Source organism: Tamandua tetradactyla, chromosome 6 (genome assembly GCF_023851605.1).
Source record: "Tamandua tetradactyla isolate mTamTet1 chromosome 6, mTamTet1.pri, whole genome shotgun sequence".
In the NCBI taxonomy this organism is placed as follows: Eukaryota; Metazoa; Chordata; class Mammalia; order Pilosa; family Myrmecophagidae; genus Tamandua; species Tamandua tetradactyla.
In genome coordinates, this window is record NC_135332.1 from 168,376,023 (window position 1) to 168,404,005 (window position 27,983).

At 37.0% G+C, this 27,983-nt stretch overlaps 1 protein-coding gene across 3 annotated transcripts in view; it reads left to right on the top strand.

The window, feature by feature from the left end:
- The window catches only part of FAM91A1 (family with sequence similarity 91 member A1), a 54,737-nt gene that overhangs the window by 15,948 nt on the left and 10,806 nt on the right, over positions 1-27,983 (top strand). For 2 of the 3 annotated variants that reach the window (XM_077167595.1, XM_077167598.1), the window contains 11 exons: positions 7,292-7,398; positions 7,905-7,943; positions 8,466-8,578; positions 9,002-9,117; positions 9,988-10,100; positions 10,426-10,512; positions 12,370-12,502; positions 17,720-17,868; positions 20,188-20,322; positions 20,444-20,557; positions 26,608-26,680. In XM_077167595.1, the coding sequence (XP_077023710.1) occupies positions 7,292-7,398; positions 7,905-7,943; positions 8,466-8,578; positions 9,002-9,117; positions 9,988-10,100; positions 10,426-10,512; positions 12,370-12,502; positions 17,720-17,868; positions 20,188-20,322; positions 20,444-20,557; positions 26,608-26,680 (1,179 nt within the window). Of the gene's footprint in view, positions 1-7,291; positions 7,399-7,904; positions 7,944-8,465; positions 8,579-8,999; positions 9,118-9,987; positions 10,101-10,425; positions 10,513-12,369; positions 12,503-17,719; positions 17,869-20,187; positions 20,323-20,443; positions 20,558-26,607; positions 26,681-27,983 lie in introns of all 3 variants that reach the window. The other variant, XM_077167597.1, reaches the window with a different exon arrangement.

A 27,983-nucleotide genomic window follows, 5' to 3' on the forward strand; every position in this document is an offset into this window, starting at 1 on the left:
AGCAATTCGGGGTACCCTGCCCTTCCAGATAAATTTGCTTATTGGTTTTTCTATTTCTGAAAAATATGTTGTTGGGATTTTGATTGGTATTGCATTGAATCTGTAAATCAATTTAGGTAGGATTGACATCTTAACTATATTTAGTCTTCCAATCCATGAACACGGTACGCCCTTCCATCTATTTAGGTCTTCTGTGATTTCTTTTAACAGTTTTTTGTAGTTTTCTTTATATAGGTTTTTTGTCTCTTTGGTTAAATTTATTCCTAGGTATTTTATTCTTTTAGTTGCAATTGTAAATGGGATTCGTTTCTTGATTTCTACCTCAGCTTGTTCATTACTAGTGTATAGAAAAGCTACAGATTTTTGAATGTTGATCTTGTAGCCTGCTACTTTGCTGTACTCATTTATTAGCTCTAGTAATTTTGTTGTGGATTTTTCTGGGTTTTCTACATATAGTATCATATCGTCTGCAAACAGTGATAGTTTTACTTCTTCCTTTCCAATTTTGATGCCTTGTATTTCTTTTTCTTGCCTAATTGCTCTGGCTAGAACTTCCAACACAATGTTGAATAATAGTGGTGATAGTGGACATCCTTGTCTTGTTCCTGATCTTAGGGGGAAAGTTTTCAATTTTTCCCCATTGAGGATGATATTAGCTGTGGGTTTTTCATATATTCCCTCTATCATTTTAAGGAAGTTCCCTTGTATTCCTATCTTTTGAAGTGTTTTCAGCAGGAAAGGATGTTGAATCTTGTCAAATGCCTTCTCTGCATCAATTGAGATGATCATGTGATTTTTCTGCTTTGATTTGTTGATATGGTGTATTACATTAATTGATTTTCTTATGTTGAACCATCCTTGCATACCTGGGATGAATCCTACTTGGTCATGATGTATAATTCTTTTAATGTGTTGCTGGATACGATTTGCTAGAATTTTATTGAGGATTTTTGCATCTGTATTCATTAGAGAGATTGGTCTGTAGTTTTCTTTTTTTGTAATATCTTTGCCTGGTTTTGGTATGAGGGTGATGTTGGCTTCATAGAATGAATTAGGTAGTTTTCCCTCCACTTCGATTATGTTGAAGAGTTTGAGGAGAGTAGGTACTAATTCTTTCTGGAATGTTTGATAGAATTCACATGTGAAGCCGTCTGGTCCTGGACTTTTCTTTTTAGGGAGGTTTTGAATAACTAATTCAATCTCTTTACTTGTGATTGGTTTGTTGAGGTCGTCTATTTCTTCTTGAGTCAAAGTTGGTTGTTCATGTCTTTCCAGGAACCTGTCCATTTCTTCTAAATTGTTGTATTTATTAGCGTAAAGTTGTTCATAGTATCCTGTTATTACCTCCTTTATTTCTGTGAGGTCAGTAGTTATGTCTCCTCTTTCATTTCTAATCTTATTTATTTGCATCCTCTCTCTTCTTCTTTTTGTCAATCTTGCTAAGGGCCCATCAATCTTGTTGATTTTCTCGTAGAACCAACTTCTGGTCTTATTGATTTTCTCTATTGTTTTCATGTTTTCAATTTCATTTATTTCTGCTCTAATCTTTGTTATTTCTTTCCTTTTGCTTGCTTTGGGATTAGTTTGCTGTTCTTTCTCCAGTTCTTCCAAGTGGACAGTTAATTCCTGCATTTTTGCCTTTTCTTCTTTTCTGATAAAGGCATTTAGGGCAATAAATTTCCCTCTTAGCACTGCCTTTGCTGCGTCCCATAAGTTTTGATATGTTGTGTCTTCATTTTCATTTGCCTCTAGGTATTTACTAATTTCTCTTGCAATTTCTTCTTTGACCCACTTGTTGTTTAATAGTGTGCTGTTGAGCCTCCATGTATTTATGAATTTTCTGGCACTCCGCCTATTATTGATTTCCAACTTCATTCCTTTATGATCCGAGAAAGTGTTGTGTATGATTTCAATCTTTTTAAATTTGTTAAGACTTGCTTTGTGACCCAGCATATGGTCTATCTTTGAGAATGATCCATGAGCACTTGAAAAAAAGGTGTATCCTGCTGTTGTGGGATGTAATGTCCTATAAATGTCTGTTAAGTCAAGTTCATTTATAGTAATATTCAGGTTCTCTATTTCTTTATTGATCCTCTGTGTAGATGTTCTGTCCATTGATGAGAGTGGTGAATTGAAGTCTCCAACTATTATGGTATATGTGTCTATTTCCCTTTTCAGTGTTTGTAGTGTATTCCTCACGTATTTTGGGGCATTCTGGTTCGGTGCGTAAATATTTATGATTGTTATGTCTTCTTGTTTAATTGTTCCTTTTATTAGTATATAGTGTCCTTCTTTGTCTCTTTTAACTGTTTTACATTTGAAGTCTAATTTGTTGGATATTAGTATAGCCACTCCTGCTCTTTTCTGGTTGTTGTTTGCATGAAATATCTTTTCCCAACCTTTCACTTTCAACCTATATTTATCTTTGGGTCTAAGATGTGTTTCCTGTAGACAGCATATAGAAGGATCCTGTTTTTTAATCCATTCTGCCAGTCTATGTCTTTTAATTGGGGAATTCAGTCCATTGACATTTAGAGTTATTACTGTTTGGATAATATTTTCCTCTACCATTTTGCCTTTGGTATTATATATATCATATCTGTCTTTCCTTCTTTCTACACTTTTCTCCATGTCTCTCTCTTCTGTCTTTTTGTATCTGACTCTAGTGCTTCCTTTAGTATTTCTTGCAAAGCTGGTCTCTTGGTCACAAATTCTCTTAGTGACTTTTTGTCTGAGAATGTTTTAAATTCTCCCTCATTTTTGAAGGACAATTTTGCTGGATATAGGAGTCTTGGCTGGCAGTTTTTCTCTTTTAGTAACTTAAATATATCATCCCACTGTCTTCTAGCTTCCATGGTTTCTGCTGAGAAATCTACACATAGTCTTATTGGGTTTCCCTTGTATGTGACGGATTGTTTTTCTCTCGCTGCCTTCAAGATCCTCTCTTTCTCTTTGACCTCTGACATTCTAACTAGTAAGTGTCTTGGGGAACGCCTATTTGTGTCTAATCTCTTTGGGGTGCGCTGCACTTCTTGGATCTGTAATTTTAGGTCTTTCATAAGAGTTGGGAAATTTTCAGTGATAATTTCTTCCATTAGTTTTTCTCCTCCTTTTCCCTTCTCTTCTCCTTCTGGGATACCCACTACACGTATATTTGTACGGTTCACATTGTCCTTGAGTTCCCTGATACCTTGTTCAAATTTTTCCATTCTTTTCCGGATAGTTTCTGTTTCTTTTTGGAGTTCAGATGTTTCATCCTCCAAATCACTAATTCTATCTTCTGTTTCTTTAAATCTGTCATTGTAGGTATCCATTGTTTTTTCCATCTTTTCTACTTTATCTTTCACTTCCATAAGTTCTGTGATTTGTTTTTTCAGTTTTTCTATTTCTTCTTTATGTTCAGCCCATGTCTTCTTCATGTCCTCCCTCAATTTATCGATTTCGTTTTTGAAGAGGTTTTCCATTTCTGTTCGTATATTCAGCATTAGTTGTTTCAGCTCCTGTATCTCATTTGAACTATTGGTTTCTTCGTTTGACTGGGCCATATGTTCAATTTTCTGAGCGTGATCCGTTATCTTCTGCTGGCGTCTGGGCATTTAGTCAGATTTCCCCGGGTGTTCGACCCCACAGGTTGAAAGATTTTTCTGCGCAGTCTCTGGGTTCTGTTCTTCCTATCCTGCCCAGTAGGTGGCACACGTGGCACACGCCTGTCTGTGGGTTCCACCAGCGAAAGTTGCTGTGGGTCCCTCAACTCTGGAAAACTCTCGCCGTAGGGGAGGTTCGGCAACCGAAGCGTCTTGGAAGAATGCCAGCCGGCCCGGGGTTCCAAACGCGGGGAGGGTCGCCGGCTGTCGCAGCACAGGAGAGCGTCCGGCCAAATTAGCTAGTCGGCCCGGGGCACCAAGCGTGGCGGGAGGGCGCCAGCTGTCGCAGCCCGGGAGAGTGCACTGCTCCCAGCCGACGGGGGAGTCACGTGTTTGGAAGGGATCCCCCGGTCACTGTTCTCCGCAGTCTGGGGATTTCCGACCCAACTATCTCAGTTGTTCCGGGGGGCCTCGTGTGGTGGGGGCACCAGCCGCCGCGGCCTAAGGGGACCGCCTGTCCAATTCTACCAGCTGGCCTGGGAAGGTGGAAGGGAGGGACTCCGGTCGCTTGCTGTCCCACCCAGGAAAGCCCGTGCCCCTTGGTGATCTCACCGGAGCTGGTTCTCCCAGATAGTCAGCCGTTCCAGGATGGGGTACGCTGTCCCTTTGATTTCCCTCGTGGCTCCGGGAGCTGCTCTGTATTATCTCCACTCCCCCAGTAGTTGTTCTGGAGGAGGAAAGGTGAGGGCGGCAAGGCTGTCGTGGCTGGTGGCGGAGGAGCACGGTGAAGGCGGGGGAAGAGGGCACCGTGTTGGTTGGAGAGCAGCCGGAGCAGGAGGGGGAGGAGGGGGGTAGGGAGGTCGGGCGGCTCGGCTGCTGCGGGGCGCGTGCGCCGCGCGGCGGTCCGGCGGAGAGAGAGAGGGGGTAGGGAGGTCGGGCGGCTCGGCTGCTGCGGGGCGCGTGCGCCGCGCGGCGGTCCGGCGGAGAGAGAGAGGGGGGTAGGGAGGTCGGGCGGCTCGGCTGCTGCGGGGCGCGTGCGCCGCGCGGCGGTCCGGCGGAGAGAGAGAGGGGGTAGGGAGGTCGGGCGGCTCGGCTGCTGCGGGGCGCGTGCGCCGCGCGGCGGTCCGGCGGAGAGAGAGAGGGGGTAGGGAGGTCGGGGGGCTCGGCTGCTGCGGGGCGCGTGCGCCGCGCGGCGGTCCGGCGGAGAGAGCTATTTATGTATTCTTAATCCATATGTTCTACTCGTCTGTTGATAAGGTAGATAAAAGGAGCATCAGACACAAGGTTTTCACAATCACACAGTCCCATCGCAAAAGCTGTATCATTATACAATCACCTTCAAGAAACTTGGCTACTGAAACACAGCTCTACATTTTCAGGTAGTTCCCTCCAGCCTCTCCATTACACCTTAACTAAAAGGGTGATATCTGTATCATGAATAAGAATAACCTCCAGGATAACCTCGCCACTCTGTTTGGAATCTCTCAGCCATTGACACTTTATTTTGTCTCATTTCATTCTTCCCCCTTTTGGTCGAGAAGGTTTTCTCACCCCTTTGACGCTGAGTCCAGCTCATTCTAGGATTTCTTTCCCACGTTGCCAGGAAGGTCCACACACCTGGGAGTCATGTCCCATGTAGAGAGGCAGTGAGTTTGCTTGTTGTGTTGGCTAAGAGAGAGAGGCCACATCTGAGCAACAGAAGAGGTTCTCTTGTGGGTGACTCTTAGGCCTAATTTTAAGTAGGCTTAGCCTATTCTTTGCCGGGTTAAGTTTTGTATGACCAAACCTCAAGACTGGGGGCTCAGCCTATTGCTTTGGTTGTCCCCACTGCTTGTGAGAATATCAAGAATTCTTCACTTGGAGAAGTTGAATTTTCCCCTTCTCGCCATTCCCCCAAGGGGACTTTGTAAATGCTTTTTTATTCACTGTTCAAATCACTGTGGGATTTATCAGGGCATCACTCTGGACAAACCTAGAAAATCTCATTCCCTATTCAAGGTTCCATGTACTATGGTGTTTAATTAAGCTGTCCACAAAGGTTATATTAGGAAATGCACTAGTCAAAATATAAATTTTGTACCAAATAGACGTTTTTTTAGTCTTGCACTAAAGTTTTAAAATATGAATTATCTATTTTCCACACCCTGCAGTATTGATGTTCCTTTGTTCTTCCTCATGCAAAAACATTTTTAAATTTATACATTTAGTCACTATCATTATACACTGTAGGTATTCCTAGATTATACCATCTCAGTCTTTATCATCTATCTTTACTTCTGATTTCATTTGTGCCCCCAGGCCTTGTCCCTCTATCATTCTCACATTTGTACTATTTTTTAATGCAATTTTGAGATATATTCACATACCATATAGTCACCCAAAGTGTACAAAATCATTGGTTCATAGTATCATCATATAGTTGTGCATCATCATCACAGTCAATTTTGAACGTTTTTATTACTGCAGAAGAAGTAAGAATAAAAATAAACTGGAGGGCGGGCTACGATGGTTCAGCAGACAGAGTTCTTGCCTGCCATGCTGGAGACCCAGGTTCGTTTCCTGGTGCCTGCCCATGCAAAATAAATAAATAAATAAACAGGAACACCCAAAACTTCCCGTGTTCCCTAATCCCCCCACTTATTTATTTATTTTTTGTCTTTATTTTCTTACTCATCTGGTGCTAACATTGGATAAAGGGCATGCCAGTTGCAAGTTTTTCACAACCACATGGTTACTCCAAAAAAGCTATATATATAGTCTTCAGGATCAAGGTTACTGGATTAGTTTAGTGGTTTCGGGCATTTCCCTGTAGCAACTCTATTTTAGTCTGCCAAAGCTACCAGAATGCAACACAGCAGAGATGGGCTAACTTTTGATTAAGGGTGATTTATTTAGTTAAAAACTAATAATTCTTTAGAGGAAAGGTAGCTAACTTTCACCCAAGGTTGTCACTTACGTGGGAAGGCACAGGGCGATGTCTGTTGGTTTTCACTCCCGGCTTCTGGGTTTCAACAATTGCCGAGGGCCATTCCTTTGTGCATCTCCAAATGTCTGCGCCGAGCTGCAAATGCTGAGATAGGTATGCTGAGCTACTTAGACTGTGCTGTGTTGAGCTCTTTTCTGACCTCTCTCTTTTAAGCCTCCAGCTAATTAAATTAAACATCACTAAATGTGGAGGGTACTCCCCCTTAGCTGACTGCGGATGTAATCAGCCATAGATGAGTTTCACATGCTAATGATTCAAGTCCACAGCAACTGAGCTAGGTACTATCACCTGGCTAAGTTGATACTTGTACCTAACTACCACAAACTCCAGTACACCAAAAACTGAAAAGGGCTATCTATATACTGCATAAGAATAACCTCCCAAATGACCTCTTGGCTTTAAATCTCTCAGTCACTGAAACTTTATTTTGTCCAAGTTCATATCTTCTAGCCATTTTGTCTGTCTGATTAACCCTAAGGGTTTCATGTTGAATTAAATTATTATTTGTCATATTTGTGCTCTACTGTCAGTGCCCTTTCTGTGTAAGTATGGTTGTACATGGCTTTAATTATGAGGATTTTAGAAAACTTGCTATGGAGCAGATAAAGTAAAAGCTGAATTTAGTGCATAAGTTAGAGGTTTCTCTTTTTGAATAGGTATTTTAATTATGTTTTCCTATTTTAAAAAATCGTATCACTGAGAAAAGCCTATTTTATTTTAGTTCCTCCTCTTGAAGGTTTTGTAATGAATCGAGTCCAAGGTGATTATTTTGAAACTCTACTCTATAAAATATTTGTTTCAATAGATGAACACACTAATGTTGCAGAGGTAAGTATGGCTGGCAACTTCTTTTTTGAAAGAATTTCATCTCATGATTATAGGTTTATGTTAAGTAAGTAGAATCATTTAATGATATGATCAAAATGTTTTTAAAATCTATAGAGGAAGAGATCACAGATCATTGTTACACTCAAATGCTCTTATTCCTGTTACTTCCTGCGCATGTATATTGAAAGTTTTTAGGTTTATAACTTATAATTTGGTTAAATAACTTTTCATCTGGCTCTTTATAGTAAAAAGATTGCAGATATGTTGCTCTGTCTAGGAATTTTCTTACTCTAAATGAGTCAGAATTAAAGGATCAGAAATCTTACATTGGTTACTGCCTGCATTTATTCTGCACTGAGCATCTTAGAGATAATGGGCAGAAGGACGTTCTCAATTCACAGTTTATTCAGTCTTTCAATTATTTATAGATAAAACCTTGTTAATTATTAAATTTATGTCTCTTACAGCCCTATAGTAAGCTGATAATTTTTCCTGTTGTTTTCCAGCTTGCGAATGTCCTAGAGATAGACTTATCCTTGGTTAAGGTGTGTTATTTTTTATACTGTTCTTTATTTATAACATGAATTCTGAATGGATTTTGCTGATAATAGTTTTGTCTTGGTAAGGTATTGAGAAACTGAGGCATTGAAGTTCTTATTAGCTGCTGAGGGAGTGTGTACATACAGTAAAGGGGTGCTTGAAAGACAGAAAAGAGCAAGATGAGAGGCCCTGAATCAGTAATGGAGGAGAACACTCACACTTCTGTGTATGTCAGTAGATAGCCTGGTCGATCAGTATCTTGTGATGTTGGCCAACTAAACCAGCAACTCCTTTATTGGGGGTAGAGATCTAGAGAGAACAGTGTCAGAGAGCTCTCTGTCATATGTGCATATATGTATATGTTTAAAGAACAGGCCTATTGAAAATTGTTTTTTCTAGTTATAGAATGAAAATGTTTAAGAATCTCTGTAATTATAGCCTGTTATAGTGTTTTTTCCCCCTACAAATATTCTGATACCTGTCTTCTTTTAAAATGCTAATTTTCTTATATTCTTTATTTCTTTCAGAATGCTGTTTCAATGTATTGCCGATTGGGCTTTGCCCATAAGAAGGGACAAGTAGTAAATTTGGATCAGCTTCATTCATCATGGAGGAATGTTCCATCTGTAAACAGATTAAAGTAACTTCTTTATTTAGTATGAGATACTAGGTTCCTTTTTGAAAAAAAAAATCAGAATTTTACTTTTTCAGTCTGTCAGTTGAGGTGAACTCTATATATTAGTGGTTTTTAATTTTTTGTGTGTGATAGATCTTTTTTCGAATCTATTGAGAACTAAGAACCCTCTTTCCCCCCCAAAAGCAAATACAATATTTTACATATAATTTTGAAAGATTTTTGAATACTCTGAAACCCATCTATGGGTCTTAATTACAGACCCTTGCTGTATGTGGGCAGAGCATTATTTGGGTTAAATTTCAATTTGGGGCTTGAATATAGGACTGGATTTATATGGATTGTTTATAATTTATCTTAATTTCAGCATCTGTTTTTATAAGATCATTTATATGATGTTTAAAAGATGAATTTGTTCTTCATTAATAGGAGTACTTTAGATCCACAAAAGATGCTCCTGTCATGGGATAGTGGTGAAAGTAGGAGTCCTGTACAAGAAGCTTCATCGGCTACTGATACTGATACAAATAGTCAGGAAGATCCAGGTTAGTGGTAACTGTTTAGTTTAGAGTCAGTCTATCGATAAGGCATATATCTATATATAAACTCATAAAGAGCTCACTCTCCAGATCAAATCATTTTATAGTTTTGTTCTAGATTTCATTCAATCAGTATGAAATCTTTGAGTATTTAGCCATATATTGGGCACTGTTAGGCCTTAGGGGTATAGAAATGGCAAAAATATGGTGTCTTCTTTCTAAAAACGAACAGCTGAGGAAGAGAGAAGGATGTTTAACCAGAAAACATACAATGTATGAGAAGTGTCAGGTGCTGGGGGGGGGGGCAAAGAAAAGGAGACTCCTTATAGCTTACAGAGGTTAGGAAATTGTTCCTGGAGAAGGTGATCTTTAGGCTGTGAATGAGTAAGAACTTGCCTGCTGGTCAGTGAAGAAAGGCCATTTCAGCTCAAGGAAATAGCATGGGCTAAACATAAAGGGAGGCAAAATATAGTGGATGAGGGACGGTTTAGTGTTGGGAAGAAGAGGAACACAGCAAAGACTTTCTCCCATATCTATCCAAATAGCTCTGTTACTTGAGCTCCAGGGTGATTTTTTTTTCTGAAGAGGTTAGGCTAGTTAGTCTTGGTAATTTGACAGTTATTAAATCAAGTCTTGGTTTATTATTGGTTTTTAAGAAATTTACTACAAAAGTGAATACCTTTAAATTTTTCCCTTTTTAATATTCTGTGTGCGGGAGACAGGTAGGACTGGGACCTCTTGACTGTAATATTGCTTCTATTTAATTATGTGCTTTCAGGCTATCACATGAAGTTGAAATGAAGTACTTTCTCATCCCAAATGATAAGCAAAGAATAATTTTCATTTACCTGATTTACATTATAATATATTTTTCAGCCGACACAGCCAGTATAAACAGTTTGAGTCTGTCTTCAGGATATACAAAGCGTATTGCATTCCTATTTGACTCAACTCTTACTGCCTTTTTAATGATGGGAAATCTTTCACCAGTAAGTCAGATTCTTTTTGAAATATGAAAATGTTTTAAAAAGATTAGATATAAAATAATTTGGTACTTTCATGTCTTTTTTTTAAGTACTAGATTTATTTCTAAAAATGTTTTATATTCCTTGGAGAAGTCTTAACAACTTTTTAGTGAGGGTTTCTTTGTAATTTGAAGAATCAGTCTCATCTCACCTACTACCCTTAAGTTTAAATACTTTGGAAAGCATAGCATAAATATAAGATGTTATGCTTAGTATAGAAAAGGAAAGCTAGAGGTGTAATAATAAGCATAAGGTAAACTTTATTTACTTTTTGGTTTCTTTATTGCAGAACTTGAAAAGTCATGCAGTCACAATGTTTGAAGTTGGCAAACTCTCAGATGAGTCTCTGGACAGCTTTCTTGTAGAATTAGAAAAGGTGAATTTAACTTGCATGTTACTGGATTATGAGGGTGTTTGCAACCATTTCTAGCTTGATGAAAGATCAGTTAGGCCTTACCATTGGCTGTGATGAATTTCTCATATATTCCTGCTTGTTCCCATCTCATTTCCTTAATAATGCTGTGCAGACATTCAGACTTAAGCATCTTGAATGATGAGTGAATTCTGTGCTTTTACAGTGCTGCTATGTCTACCTCATCGACTCTTAGCATAACTGGATAAAATTATGAAGAAATGGGATATAAAACCTTAGTTCATGTATAATTTGTATAATTGAAATTTTCTAGAATAACCTTTTATTTCTGTGTGGTGTGGCACTCTCAGATCACCTTTTAAGCAGTTTTATTTGAAGTTTTTGCACCACTTATCTTAAATCTGGAATGATATCCCTGGGTATCATAGTTATTTATGTACACTCTCACTATCCCTTTTAGCATCTTGAAGACTTCAGCCATATTTGCTCTTAACCACCTTTTTCCCTGTGAGTACAGCTCTAGTTTTCCTTAGCTCTAAATTTTGATTACCTTTTATTGATGTTTTTCATTCCCTTAATAGTTTCTTCTGTCATATTCCTCCTCTTTGTATGCAGTTTGTGCGCCTGATCTGTTCCCTGACTAATAATTTTGGTGCCTTTGTGTTTAGTGATGTGTTATTTAGACACTTTTTGATGATTCTGTAATTCCTTTGTATCTTAAAAAACGGACCTAGTATAACATTTTTTTTGCTGCTCATTTGCCATAGCATTTTTACTTTAATTAGCATAGAAATTTGAGAAGTCCTTATTAATCGATCATTTACATACTTTGCCTTTTTATATCATTGTTTTTATGCCATTTCTTATTGTGCATCATCTTGGCCAGTAATTTTTTTACCATGTTCCAACACATTTTAAGTTGAGGTTTCCTGCTTTTTATTTTTCTCACGTTAACTAGCCTTTTATCAAATGGAGCAAATTGCAAGTCCACTTCTGCACCTTTACTCATTTATATATCAGTAGTTCTTTGTACCACATAGTCACTCTTAAAAAATATTTTTAATCTGAAGTTTAACTTTTAAGAATGGTTTCTTAGCTATTTTTAAAGATGCCTGATCTTGATTAAACTCCATTTGTTTATCTTCTTAACTTAATACATACTGAATTTAGTTATTGCCTGACTGTAAACTTCTTTCTGTTTTTTGTGTTGTTTCTGGAATGTGTATGTTTTTACATATTTAGCAGGTGACTGACTCAGTGTTACAAGTGCATGCATTAACATGTAGGGCGAGTGAAGGCAGGGGTTCTGTCTGTTTTGTCTTCTACTCTATGCTTACCTTCTATATAGATTGTAGCAGCATAGGAGGCACTCATAAATCCTTATAAAATGAATATGAGCTCTTTATCTAGGAATGATGAGCAGCTTAGGTTGAATCACATACTCCAGTGTATCTTGTCACCAAAATTCAAAATTGTGGTTGGGTGACTAGAATTAGAGGTATAATTGATGACTATGAATTAGAGTACTTTTCTTAATGAAACAGAATAATGGATCTTAGACTTTTAAAATCACCTTGTTTGAATGAAAATTGGGACCTATATAACTTACATAATGTTGTAATTTAGCATGATTCAGTTGTTAACTGTTTTACTGTTTGGAGTAATTTCTCTCATCTTCATAGATGTAGTAAAGTTGAAACCACAACTGAGATGATGTTCATTTCAGTATTGGCCTGGGCGAATTTTTGATTTACTGATTTTTAATAAAGTTTTGATATATCTATATTATGTGGCTATATATATTAGAGTAAATGACATGTAAATGATATGTGTTGCAAAATGTGTCTTCTCTTGGTTTAGGTTCAGAGCACTGGCGAAGGAGAAGCACAAAGATATTTTGATCATGCCCTTACGCTGAGAAACACAATACTGTTTCTGCGTCATAATAAAGATCTAGTTGCACAAACTGCACAGCCAGACCAACCCAATTATGGTATGATAAATACACATAATTTTAAGACATGATCCTAAGAAATCTCTAAGAAATTAGACAGGTCATGCTCATTTATTTAATCATCACTTGTTCAGTACATTTTGTGTTATTAACGTATTGAATTTATAACTGGAGACTTGTTTTGTGATAGTTCTTTGCTTGTAAATGTTTTTTTACCTCATTTTACTTTTTCTCCTCTCCTCAGTGCCACTGATTTTTATAATATTTAATCTGTTTAGTACCTACAAAAAGAGTTGGAGTGTTAATATTTAGAGTAGGCATCATTTCTGAATGGGTAAACAAATGTCAAAATTTAGTTAATTTAGGAAGCCTAAAATTTCAAGGATAACGGATTCCAATATATGAAAATAATAAACAGGAAATTCCTTTTCAAAGTCTTTTACTTTAAAAAAATACAGAAAAGAACAGTCTCCTTTTTTTTTAATGTGGGGAGCTTTTTTTTTTTCTTTTTTGAACAGCTTCTCAAACACCCCCAATACAAAGTTCTCATAAGGTAGAACAGTCTCCTTTTAAAGAGTAAAAGAAAGAAGTAGTGGCAGTTTGAATGTAACGATGGATTCTGATGTCGTTGTTGCCCTTGTGGCACTCTCAGGTTTGTGACAGAGTTCTCAAACTTTAGTGGACTTGATGGTCTTGAGGTCTGGAATGGCACCCAGGAATGTGGATTTTTAAAAAGATGATTCTAATGCTCAGCCAGGTTTGGACATCCCCTGTAAGAGCAGTTAGTTCAGCACCCTTGAGATTTACAAGAATGGCATCTTGGAATATCATGAATTCTCAACAGTATTATACAGTAATTTCACTTGTGTTCTATTGTTGATCTAAAAGTTTTATTTTCTGACTAAGAACCATCAATTACTTAGTCATATCCATTTTCGTTTCATTCTCATCAGCATCTGGCTTTCTTTTCAACTCAATTTAAAAAATTAAGGAAGGACTCGATTATCACTTTATAAGAGTTGTTACTTAGGTAAGAATGTAGATGCTTGGTAGTTTTTTAAGACTAAATTCCCTCCTATTGACTCCTGCACTGCAACCTTAGCGCCTGTGGTTCAAAGTCAGACCTTCCCAGAAGTACAATTTATTAAATGCTGGGCCTTTTTTTGAGATCCTTCATAAATATCACATGTTAGATCAGTAAATGCCAAGAGTCTAACAAACTTACTGATCATTTGTTGATAGTAATTGTTTTTTTGCTAGCCAAATATTAGATCACATAATCTAATTGTGAGTTGCACAGGATTGAAGATGTCTTTGGATGTAAGAATTCTGAGATTTCTAGGATTTTTAGCAGCTTATGGAGATGAATGGTTAAAATGTTTGAAATATTGTTACAGCTGTCCTGAAGTTTATGGTATTTTCCTGCCTATCATTAATCCTAGCTTGTTAGAAAGCACTGATGACTAGCCAGCTATAACTCAGATTTTGTAGATGAAGAAATTAAAGTTTATTTTGGCTAAATTGCCTTCCTAGTAAGCCATTAGAGCACATATGGCTAGTAAATGGAAGAGCTGAAACTTGAATTCATGTTTCTTGATTTTTTTTCATTGCTCTGTCCCTTATATCATCTTGTCTTAAACACTAAGCTTCTGTTGATTTATTCATAAACAATTTGTTGCTTAGTAGTCTGAATTTTGTTTTATACTATTAATAGCTATGTGCCATCAGGTCATTAAAAATAGTAAACCTATACCTATTCTGTATGAAGATAGTTAATTATAATTCAAATCTTTGAGGTAGTTTTAATAGTTGACTATTCCTCTTTTAGTTACTTAGAATAATTGGTCAGACTCCTGTGTTAGATGATAAACAGCTGCTCCCCATAAAATCAAATCTGCAGTTGTTAGTAAAAATCCAGGGTTCCTTATCTGAACCACCGAACACAGAAAATGATTTGAGGGAGAAGGTTTCTCAGCTTTTGTAATGATGGTGCATACATAATACCATTCTAAATGCACAGAAAAGAAACCATTCATTCTGTACAAAGGATGCCCTTAGGGCATCAGTGTTAATTCTTTGTTGAGAAAAACTGCTTTCAGTAGGTGCTGGATTTTGTAACTTAATCTCATTCTTTTTTTTTTTAATTTATCTTATTTGTTTTTTTTCTCATTCTTTTTTAAAAAGGAAACTGTAGTATTGTTTTAAGTATTGTGTTTGAGTAGAAATTTTCTTTTTGTGTCACTAGTAGTTTATAATTTGAGTATATCATGTAGTATTTGACGTTCACTGCAAAGCAAAAGCCTGTGACGGTATTACAGAAATGAAAAGAACCTCTCTGATACATATGTGAAAAGGACTAGTGTTTTAGTAATCTGTTAGTTTTCAAAAGCATGAGGCGATGCTTTAAAAATAAAAACATTTTACAAGCATTTTTTCATTCATGTTTGTCTTTAGAAAGATATCTTTACACTATGATCAGTAGACACTAGACATAAAAACCACTGTTTATAATTTGGCAACCTAGTACAATGGAAATGTTTAAAAGTTAGACCACATTTTTAGAAGAGGAATTACAGTTCTAAAATCTTAGAAGATGTGTTTTAACCACTCTGATCTCTTTGGATTTCCAGCCTTTCCTGTCTTACTATATACAGGAAATATTTTCTGTACTTGACATTTTCTCAGTAAAACAGTATGGCTTTTATAACTACAGTGTACTCAATCAGACATGATTTTCTCTAGTTTTTGTGGAATTTTTTTCTCCATCTCTGTCTTCCCCAAGCTACCTGCTGACATCTCTGAGCATCTGTGCTCTTTGCTCCAACCAGACAGGTCTTACAGTCACATCTACCAAGGCTTCACTCTCCTACCTTCATCATTTTTCTTCAGGTGTGGCACTAGGTTCTTCCTGAAGTAGTCTATAGGATTCTCTTCTCCATTAAATCACAGGCTTCTGAGTTTTTATGTTTTGTTTGGGTATATTTTAAACATTCCAAAAAATTGCAAAAATAAAAATAGTACAATTACTTTTTACCCAGAATTTGGGAGCATGTTCCATATCGTGGCCTTTTACTATTCAGTTTATTTTTTAAAGATAGAGATATTCTCTTACATTAACTTTAGTAAATTTAATACTGATACAATACTTCACCATGTAATACTCCAGTATTGCCAATTTGCCTAATATCCATCCTTATGGCATTTTTCCTTGTCTAGTATAGGATGTAGTCTAGGATCAGATATTGAATTTATTTATGTCTCTTCTGTTATTCTAGAAGAAATCCATAGCCCTTTTTTTTGGGAGGGGGGTCATTTTTGACAATGGTATTTCTGAAAAGCACAGTCCCTTTTCTGTTTGTTTAAATAGATAGTTTCTCATTTTGGGGGTGTGTGACATCTCCTCTTAGATTCAGGCTATGAATTCCCACCTAGATTATTACATCAGTGATGTTGTGTCCTTCTAAGAATCTGTCATCTGGAGGCACGTGATTTTCATCTGGCTCTTATTGGCGATGTTAATTTTGATCACCCAGTTAATGTGTTATCTGATTTCTCTACTCTGTTTTTACTGAATTTTTTTGCACAACTAATAAGCAATCTGTGGGGAGACACTCTAAGACTGTAAGAATCCTCCTCCTCATCAAAGTTTTCTTCCCTAGATTTAACATCCATCATTGATTATTGCCTGAATCATTTTCACTGCAATGGTTGTAAACCATTTCTTTTCTAGTTCAGGACTCCCTCCACATTTATGGGTTCAGACCAGATATTCTTGTGTATTTTCAGTATGAACGTATGGGTTCTTATCTTTTTAATGGTTTATAATTATTCATTACTGCCTTTTAATTATCTTTATGTGTACTTGTCCCAGATTTTGCCAGTTGGAGCCCCTTCAACCTGGCTCCTATCTTCTTGTGACATCATTTTTTATGAGCACTTCCTTACTTTCTGGCAGTAAGTTCTTATATCTTATACCTATTCTGTCTCAGGCCTGGAATCAGCCATTTCCTGATTCTGGAAACCAGAGCCAGGTTTCTTTTACTGGGGACCGATACTGGAAACTAAGATTGGGTGCCACCTGTGCTCATTCTTTCTATAGGTGCTTTTGATGGTACTTTCATATTTTTAGATGTATTTTTGCTTGACGAGGGTTATGGACTAACTTTATCTTCAAAGTTTCTTTCAACCTTACCTATCTCTTTTTGGAGACTAACAAAATGTATTTTTTCAAGAGGAATTAAGAGTAGGAATACTTGAAATACTGTTGCATGTTGAACATGCATATTGCACATTCGTGCTTTATAAATCAACAGTCTAGGGCACATATTTCTAATTGAGGGAACCTTGCATCTATGCGAAATTCAGAACTTGGCTTTGACTTTCTTTGCAGAGAATGGGAGTTGGGGGAGAGAAGGACACAGCTTTCTTATGGCACTTAGGCTATCACAATGTGCTCCCCATCCTGGAGTGGTTGAAGATGGAAAGAGGAAGTAAGATGAAGAAAACATTGTTTTCATTTGCTAAAGCTCCCAGAATGCAATCTACCAGGAATGGAATGGCTTTTAAAAAGGAAATTTATTAAATTGCAAGTTTACTGTTCTAAGGCTGCAAATGTGTCTAACTTAAGGTATCCAGAGAAATATACCTTGGTTCAAGAAAGGCTGATGGGTCCACATTTGTCAGTTGGGAAGTCACATGGCTGGCGTCTGCTGGCCCTTTGGCTTTGAGTTTCAAACAGCTTTCCTAGGAGCGTTTTTTCCCTGCATTTCTAGATATCTCTGGCTGTGTGAGCTCTAACACTTTTTCCAAAATGGTTCCCTCTTAAAGGACACCAGTAAGCAACTTTACCTTGAATGGGTGGAGATACGTACATGGAACCCACCTAATCAAAAGGTCCCACCACAATTGGGTGGGTCACAGCTCTGGGGAAACAATTAAAGAGATCCTACCCATCAGTATTGAGATAGGATAAAGAACTTGACTTTTCTGGGGTACCCAACAGTTTCATACTGGCACACATACTTTACTTTTTGTAAAGTAAGAGGTAGCCTGCAAACATCAGAGACAGTTACTCTTCTAGATTAGAGAATAGCTTTAAATCTTAAAGTGCCTAGGAAATTTGGCACTTCTTAGTAGAATTATGCTAACTTTTTAAAAATGTAAACTCTCAAAGCAGTTATCAGTATATATTTTTTTAGACATTTTGTTTTATATTATCAGTCATTCATTCTATGTTTATGTTTGATAACAATTCAGGTTTTCCTCTGGATCTCTTACGCTGTGAAAGCCTTCTTGGTTTGGATCCTGCAACTTGCAGTAGAGTTCTAAACAAAAATTACACACTGCTTGTTTCCATGGCTCCTCTCACCAATGAAATCCGGCCCATCAGTAGCTGTACCCCTCAGGTAAAGACTACGTGGAAGATCAGTAGTACCATAATTTCATACTACCTCATGGTGACTTGAAGAAGTGGTTTAACAGTCATATTTTGTTAATCCCCAAATTATAGGTCCCACATTTTAAAAGTACTGACTCAGAAAGCAGTTTTGTGTTTCATGCTGTTGTAGGATGCAGTTATGTTTAATTTTTAAGGTATAATTAATTGGTACATTTTATTTATGTGTCTTCCAGTGACTTTTGGCACATTAGACTAAAATTTTATTCATGAATGTAGTATATATATATATATATATTTTGTTCCTCCTATTATTTATTTATTTTTAAACCATATGTTTTACTCATCTGTCCATACTGTAGATAAAAGGAGCATCAAACACAAGGTTTTCACAATCACACAGTCAATCACGTTGAGAAAGCTATATCATTATACAGTCATCTTCAAAAAACATGGCTATTGAAACACAGCTCTACAGTTTCAGGCACTTCCCTCTAACCTCTCTAATATACCTTAAACTTAAAAGGGGATATCTATGTAATATTGTTAAAATAACCTCCAGGATAACTTCTCACTCTGTTTGAAATCTCTCAGCTATTGACATTTTATTTTGTCTCATTTCTCTCTTCCCCCGTTTGGTCGAGAATGTTTTCTCAGCCCCTTGATACTGAGTCCCAGCTCATTCTAGGATTTTTGTCCCATGTTTCCAGGGAGGTTTACATCCTTGGGAGTCATGTCCCACATAGAGAGGAAGGGCAGTGAGTTTGCTTGTGTTGGCTGAGAGAGAGAGATAGGCCACATCTGAGTAGCAAAAGAGGTTCTCTGGGGGTGACTCTTAGGCTTAATTTTAAGTAGGCTTAGCCTGTCTTTTGCGAGGATAAATGTCATATGAACAAACCCCAAGATTGAAGACTCAGCCTATTGCTTTGGTTGTCCCCACTGCTTGTGAGAATATTAGGAATTCTCCAAATGGAGAAATTGAATTGTCCCCCTTTCTTGCCATTCCCCCAAGGGGGCTTTGCAAATATTTCTTAATTCACTGTTCAAATCACTCTGGTATTTAACAGGATGTCACACTGGACAACCCTACAAAATCTCATGCCCTATTCAAGGTTCCATGTACTTAGGGTGTTCAATTAACCTATCCATATAATGATTGTAATATTTTAAAAAGAATATTCTTGGCTGCTCTAGGAAGGAAGCCTGGATTTTCCTTAAGGATAAAATAAATGTAATTAGGAAAACTTACATGTCTCGGAAATGGTGCTGAGATGCTAAATAAATGGAAAAGATTGTGCTTGAAAGCTAGAACTTCCAGTTATGTGAAATCACTTCTGGTCTTTTAGTTTTTAAAAATAAATCAGTTGCATTTATTTGTATGCTTAGCAAGGAAGTTGTGAACTGTACCACGTTCAGTGAGTGGGACTTAGTTATGTTGCTGCTTTGGTGTGACATCCTGTTTTCCTAGAAGTTCACAGCTTAGTAGTGTAGAAAAGTGGAAGGGGTTGTTGTACTAGGGGCTGATTCTGTTGCTGTACTGTTCTAGCTGCTTTCATGAGCAGCCCTACTACCTATCCCCATTTTTGTCCTCTGTTTTCAACAGGAGTTGTTGTACATTTGTATTTACCAACCTTTTATATGATGTGTGTGTGTTTCCCTATCCCCCCCCCACACTGCCTCCTAATCTCTAACCGAACCTTAGGCATTGTAGGAATTTGTTCAGTGTCTTAATGAATGGTAAGATGGATGGATAGGTGGTCCCGTTTGTGAAAAATTGCATGGGATTAAGGATAATAATAGCTAACATTTTCATAATAGAATTTATTCTGTACCAGGTACTATTTTACGCCTTTTTGAGAAACCTTAAAATGTCTTTATGAGGTACATATTATATTGCCATTTTACAGATGAACAGAATGAGGCACCAAGAGGTTAAGTAACCTTTTTTAAGATAATATAACTGAAGTGATGGAGCCAAGATTTAAACTTAGGCAAAATCCATGCTCTTAACTGCAGTGCTGAGGCATGTTTTCTCAATTCCAATATAAAATTGAAACTGTTTGGATAGAATGTTAAAAACTTATTTCATAAGGATTATAGAAATTAACATTGATGTTAAATATTGGCTGTTTACTTGGTCTTTGTGAAATTTTGCTACTTTATTTATTTATTTATTTTATTTATTTTTTTACATGGGCAGGCACCGGAAATCGAACCCGGGTCCTCTGGCATGGCAGGCAAGCATTCTTGCCTGCTGAGCCACTGTGGCCCAAATTTTGCTACTTTAGATAAGTATGACAACTTTACCCTACTTGTTTTACAATTACAGCATATTGGACCAGCTATCCCAGAAGTCAGTTCTGTCTGGTTTAAACTGTACATTTATCATATCACTGGGCACGGGCCACCATCTCTTTTACTGTCCAAAGGCACAAGACTTCGAAAACTACCAGATATATTCCAGGTGTGTTGTGTGAATTTTTGATTATTTTCAAAGAGGGTAGAAATTGGATAGCAATATGATAGACATGTTTCTTAATTATTGCTAAATGCCATTTTATGTCTTACTCATTTCTTTCCCACAGGGTTATGATCGATTACTAATAACGTCTTGGGGTCATGATCCTGGGGTAGTTCCTACTTCAAACGTGCTCACAATGTTGAACGATGCCCTAACACATTCTGCAGTTCTAATTCAGGTATAGTTACTTTATTTGAAACAATCAATTTTGCATCTTATTTTTAAGATCATTATTTGTTTAGTTTTCTTTTGAATTGCAGTCAGACTTCAGTAATTTGAAACTTGTAACACTGAAACATAGGGAATCAGAGATGTGGAATTTAGCAGTGTGGGATATTAGAAACAACATGGACTTTGAAGTTGGTCTGAAATGTTGCTATAAACATTTGTTTACAAGGTTTTTTTTATGTTTTTATTGATACATCTTTGCAAGTGTATGGTTCATACATGGTGTACAGTCAGTGGCTCACAGTGTCATCATATAGTTGTGTATTCATCACCATGATAATTTTTTAGAACATTTACATCACTCCAGAAAAAGAAATAAAGGGAAAAATGGAAGAACTGATAGTACCATTTCCCTTACCCCTCCCTCTCATTCATCACTAGTATTTCCATCTCCCCAATTTATTTTAGCCTTTGTCCCCCCAGTTTTATTTATTTGTTACCCATATTTTTTACTCATTTGTCTATACCGTGGATAAAAGGAGCATCAGACACAAGGTTTTCACAATTATCCAGTCACATTTAAAAGTTGTATCTTTGTACATTTGTCTTCAAGAATCAAGGCTACTGGAACACAGCTCAACAGTTTTAGGTAGTTCCCTCCAGCCACTCCAATACACCATAAACTAAAAAGAGATAGGTATATAATGCATAAGAATAACCTCCAGGATAACCATTCTACTCTGTTTGAAATCCCTCAGCCACTGAAACTTTATTTTCATTTTGCTCTTCCCCCTTTTGTCAAGAAGGCTTTCTCAATTCTTTAATGCTGGGTCCCATCTCATCCTGGGATTTCTGTCCCATGTTGCCAGGGAGATTTATACCCCTGGGAATCATGTCCCACTTTTTGGAGGGGGGGTGGGCAGTAAGTTCACCTGTTGGGTTGACTTTGAGAGAAAGGCCACATCTGAGCAACAAAAGAGGTTCTCTGGGGGTAACTCTTAGGCTTAATTTTAAGTAGGCTTAGTCTGTCTTTTGCAGGAATAAGTTTCATAGGGGCAAACCCCAAGATTGAGTGCTTGACTTATTGATTTGGTTGTTCCTACTGCCTGTGAAAATATCAGAAATTCTCCTAATGGCGAGTGTCCTAGTTTGCTATCTGCTGGAATGCAGTGCACCAGGAACGGATTGGCTTTTAATAAAAGGGGATTTATTTTGTTAGTTCTTCGAAAGGCAGCTAACGTTCCACTGAGGTTCTTTCTTATGTGGAAGGCACAGGATGGTCTCTGCTGGTCTTCTCTCTAGGCCCCTGGGTTCCAGCAACTTTCCCCGGGGTGACTTCTTTCTGCATCTCCAAAGGCCTGGGCTGAGCTGCGAGTGCTGAGATGAGGAATGCCAAGCTGCTTGGGCTGTGCTGTTGCGTTCTCTCATTTAAGCACCAGCCAATTAAGTCAAACGTCCTTCGTTGCAGCAGGCACGCCTCCTAGCCAACTGCAGATGTAATTAGCAACAGATGAGGTTCACGTACCATTGGCTTATGTCCGCAGCAACAAAACTAGGTATGCTCACCTGGCCAAGTTGACAACTGAATCTAACTAACACAGGGAGGTTGAATATTTCCTCTTTTCTCCCCAGTCCTCCAAGAGGACTTTGACAAATACTTTGTTTTTTACTTCCCAAAGTACTCTGGGATATATTGGGGCATTACACTAACCTGGAAAAACCAACCTGAAGATCTCATGACGCCATGTGCTTATGGTGTTCAAGTAAATTGACCATACAAATTAAATTAGGAAATGTGCTACCCAAAATATAAATTTTGCACCAAATAAACATCTCTCCCTTTGGTCTCACACAGAAGTTGAAGTTTTAAAATATAGACCATATTATCTTTACCCTGTATCTGATTTACCTTAGTCCTATCCAGATCACCTTCATTCATATCTCTACTCTAAGTCTGATAACTTTTTCAACTTTTTAAACAGTTCTTGTACGAAGTACTGTTAAACTTTCATAGCTTCAGAGCTCTAACTCTGAGTCTCAGGTGTCACGTAACTACCTGAAGTTTCTGGGAATGACCTGGTTATAAACAAACAGCTTAGTATCTCAGAATTTAGAAAGAACAGTTAAAATTCTTGAATATATGTGACTGCTGTAAGAGCTTACATTCCAGGACCCTTCACAATAGTCCCCAACCTGATAACCTGTGTTCTTGATTTCAGTTCACCAAATTTTTATATTGTAGTTAGTCCATATGAGTGAGGCACAATAATATTTGTCTTTTTGTTTGTGACATTTCATTTAACATACCTACCTAGTTGCGTGCCTCACAACTTCATTCCTTCTTGCGGCCACTCAAACTCAGTAGACCACTGTTCGTATACATTACAGTTCCCCCTTCTGTTCCTCAGTTATTTGTGTATAGGTTTTTATGTGGACATATATATGTATTCATTTCTCTGGGGTGTATACCTGAAAGTAGAATTGCTGAGTTATATGGTAACTCTATGTTTTAACTGTTGAGGAACTGCTAGACTGTTTTCCAAATTTCCTCCTCATTTTACATTCCTACCAGCAGTAAATGAGCATTCCAATTTTCCCACTTCCTTACCAACACTTGTAATCTGTCTTTTTGATTCTAGCCATCTTAGTAGGTGTGAAGTGATATTTCATTAATGATTTTGATTTCCATTTCCCTGATGACTAATGAGGTCGAGCATTTGCTTATTGGGCGGTATGACCTTTTCCAGATATTTCTTTTTTCTTTTTTTTTTTTCGTGTGGGCAGGCACCAGGAATCGAACCCGGGTCTCCAGCATGGCAGGTGAGAACTTTGCCTGCTGACCCACTGTAGCCCACCCTCCAGATACTTCTTTTATACTTAGTTTTTCCATCTGTAGCATGGAGATGGCAGTATCTACTGTATAATAACAGCACAAAGTAATAATAGTAGAACTAATGATGAGGTAAGCAATTTATATTCATAGGGTTGTTAAGAGAATGAAGTGAGAAAGTACATGTGAAACGCACAGTAGACTTTCTGGGCCATAATGGGTTCTTGTAAACATTGTGTTAATCCATTCATCTTACCATTGAATGTGCCATGTTCTGTCCTGATTAATGTGGATACAGAAATAAGACATAGTCCCTATCTTCAAGGAACTTGAGTCTGGTAGGAAAAGCTGCATAAGTGGTCAGTTTCAGTTTTTATTAAGTGCTGAGATATAATTATATACAGTGAAAATACTAAAGAGATGTACCCAATCCAGCCTTGGGGCAAGAGGGGAGGACTAGGGGAGGCTCTTTGAGAAGGGGACACCGAAGCTGAGTATAAAAGGATAATTTAGAAGAGAACCATCCAGACAGAGAGGTCAGCATGAATAAATCTCTGAGCAGGGATGTTTTTTTCCTTCCTTGCTACTTCCTCATTGCCTAGAACAATTCCTAGCTTATAGTAGTTGTTCAATGAGTGCGTGTTGAATAAATGAGTAGGAATTTGAACATGTTCTGGGATTTCCATGCTGTTTGGTATTTTGGGAGTGAGTTGGAGTGTGGTGGAATTGTGGTCAAAGATGAGTCTGGTGAAGTGGGGAGATGCTTCACATCCTGTACCTTGTATGTCCTGCTATTGAACTTAGACTTTAACCCATAGGTGTTATGGTACCTGTCAGGAATAATGTGGTCAGTTTTGTTTCAGGAATATCCATGTGGGGACTGTGTTAAGATTGGATAGGGGATGAAAGAGATAACTGAAACAAGAGCACCAGTTAGGATCCTGCACAGTAGCCCACATAACAGATGAGGACAGCTCAATCAGGGAGGTGGTAATAGGAATTGAAAGGAAAAGATGGACCTAAGAAATATTAAAGTATACACTTAATATAGATCAGATGTCCAAGAGGGATATCAGAAGAGGAAAGGATGATTCCTGATTTATTTGACCCTTGAAGGTGGAGGGTATCATTAATTCTCTCAATAATATAATTGAGAGAATATAATATAATATATAATATTATAATATAATATAATATTAATTTTCTATGTTTGAGAGAATTCAGGAGGAAAAGCTAGTTTTAGGGACAGGTGATGTGTTGTGTTTGGGACAGGTTGAGTTTAAAGTGCTTGGGGGACATTTAAGTGGTGGAGATACCTATTAGATAATTGAAAATATCCTGAAATTCAAGTGAGAGTTTTAAAAAAAGTTTGATTTAATGTCAGCATCTGCACACAAAGTAAAGAGTAGTAAAGCCATGAGAGAGGATAAAGTTAGCAGGGAAAACATGCGGTAGGAGTAGTGGTGGGAGATAATTAATAGAATGGATTAGACATATACTCACACAGACTATCTGAGCTCAAATTTTGATTTCACCACTTATTAGTAACTTAGGCAAGTTAAATAGCCTCCTTGAGCTTTGGGTATTCACTTGTAAACTGTAGCTAATGAAAGTCCCTATCTTTATAAGGTTGATAAGGTTGACTGAGATGGATAATCTACATGAAGTGTTTATCATTGTGTTTAACATAGAAAGAGCCCCCAGAATTTTAGCTGTGATGGTAGTGGTGGTAGACCTAGAGTGAGAGGGACATTGGGTGAAAGAGAACTCTTGGGCCAGCCATTCATTTCTTTGAGATTCAGTTGGCATTTGTAAAATGATGAATGTGACTGAACTGGTAGGGTAGCTCCTAATTTTAAAGCATTGCAGTGTTGCTTTTGCAAAAAAAAAGGGGGGGGGGGGCTAAAAATGCCTCTTTTATTAAATTTTGTAGAAAAATTTACTGGAATTTAAAAATTTGATTTTGATCAAAACCATTATTTAATTAAAACTATCTGGGATAGGGTTTAAATAATAAATCCATCAGTGACATAGAAGAGAGCTGTCAGAAATATAGTCAAATTGTTATGAGCCAATAAATAAAGATTGTTTCTTTGAACCGATTATTTTCTTTTTTTATCAGGGCTTTTGAATTTGAGTAAATGTGGGTCTCTTTCAAAGGGAAAAAACATATAGGTCTCCAGTGTTAATTTAAATTTTGCATTATAGTGACACTAAATAAAAGTACATATAACCTTAAATTCTTTATGCTTTATTGTTTTTACAAAACTCTAAAACCAAAACAAACTTAGAAATTTATAAACTAAACTTTAACAAAATTCAAATGAACAATATTAATTGAATTTGATGGATGAAACGAAATTATTTGTAATGTGGGAGCAGGTGGGTGGACTCTTTTTAATTTAATTTTTGAGTAAGTAATACATTCACATGTTAAAAAAATAAAGCGTTATGGGTGTACAGAGAAGTGTATGAGTATCACTCCCCTTCTAATTCTGTCTGTCCAGTTCCACTGCCCCTCTCTTTTCCAATCAGAGAACCACTTTTATTTTAATTAGTTTCTGTGGCTTCTTTCTAGAGTTTCTTTATGTACATGCAAACAATTTACATACTGATGTGACCCAAGGTTTTCCACTTAATGGTTGGTAATCTTTCCAATTCAGTTGGTTTCCTCTTTGTTTTTGGCAGCTGCATTAAAAAATATGTAACATAATTTATTTGAGTCCCCCATTGATTGGCATTTTCATTGTTTCCAGTTATTTGTAATTATGTTGCTGCAAGTCACTGTATTTACGTCATTTCAGTGCAAGGTTTTGAGTTTTGGTTTCTCATATGATTATAGGGGTTCTTGCATCATTTTTCTCTGTTTGAAATACAGCTGACCCTTGTGTGATTATGTGAGTGCACTGGGACTTAATTCTTTGCTTGACTAACATGTGATTTACCTGTTAAAATCAACCACTTCTTTTTTTATTTTTTCTATTAGCCCATGACCCAATTTGAGAAATTACCTTATAGATTAATATATACATAAGATTCTTTTTGCTTGCTATAGGAAAATAGAGAATTGTTGAAAGCATTTTGATGAAGTATTTAAGTGGAATGTATCATCAAGTTGTTTGAATATCAGTTTGAATATCTAATTGTTTGAATATCACACTCTAATTGCTTGAATATCAGTTACTGGAAATATTGGCTTCTTTTACCAACTTTCGTTTCTTTATGTTTAGGGACATGGTTTGCATGGAATAGGAGAAATTGTTCATATACCATTTCCATTTGATGAAACTGAACTACAAGGAGGTACCATATGTTTCAATTCTATCTTTTTTATTTCTTTATTATTAATCATGTCAACAATTTGGTGGCACACATAACAAGAAGTAAATTTTTAAAATTAACTTTTAGTGTCCTAGCTTCCTGGTATCAAGGAGTATTAGCAAATGGTCATGTGCTTTTTTCTGTAAGGAACTGATAGAATGACAAGACCCATTTAGGACCTTTGAAAGACTACTGGTCTATCTGTATGTTTCCTTTAATTGTTTGTTTATTTGGGGATTGGAGGGAGAAGACAAGTCAGAGGAACAATTTTGTGATAAGAAAGTTGATTTTCCCAATATTATGTACTGTACTTTTTTTTTGGCTTCTTTTCAATGCATTCAGAGCAAGTTTTCAGTATCATTTTACAGCTTAGTTACTGTAAAATGTGCACAGTAACTATGTATAAACTGCTACTAGAATTTTAATGGTTCATATTTTAATTTTTAGTCTTTTTAAAAATAGTTTAGAAATGGATGTGAATGAACATTTGTATACTATACAGTTGACAGACCATTTGCATCTATTTCCTGATGCAACATTTACTTTTGCTGTTAAATTAATGAAACTTTTGCCAATTTGAATACATTTAAATTGACACAAGGTTTTGAGCTACAATTGAGGAGGGAAAGCTCTGTTTAATATATTTATCTCTTCTTCTTTTGTTGTATGCTGGCAGTAGGGGTCACATTTCATTCTTTTCCTTTGTGAATATCCTGTTATTGCAGCACCATTTTTTTTGTTTGTTTTGAGTGCATGGGCCTGGAATCAAACCCTGGTCTCTCACATGGCAGTCGAAATTATTCCACTGAACTAGTTCTTAGAATTGGATGGAAACTAAACTATATCAGATGAAGGATGCTCAGATGACTTTTGTTAGAAGCAAATTTGTTTTTCCTTTGGCCTAATATGAAAGAGACCTTTCCACTGTTGGAATATTAAGAATCATATATGTTCAGAAGCTTTTGTATATTTTTATAGCACTTCTGTTTCCTACACCATGTGAAACTGCTATACTGTAATCTATTTTTCTGGTTTTTATGACCATATTACATGGATTCTAGAGAGCAGTGAATTGTTTGAGTAACTTAACTTATATTAATTCATCAAAGAACTTATTGTTCTTCTAAAACGTTAGCCGCTAATGTCCTTCCTCCCCCAAAGTAGAAAAAAGGAAGGAGAATTTTATAAATATCTTTTTCCTTTTTCACATGGCTAGCCTGCAAAAGCCTCATATTGGAATTTAAGGTCCTTCTGCCCATTGTGAATAAATGTGTCCCATAGAGTT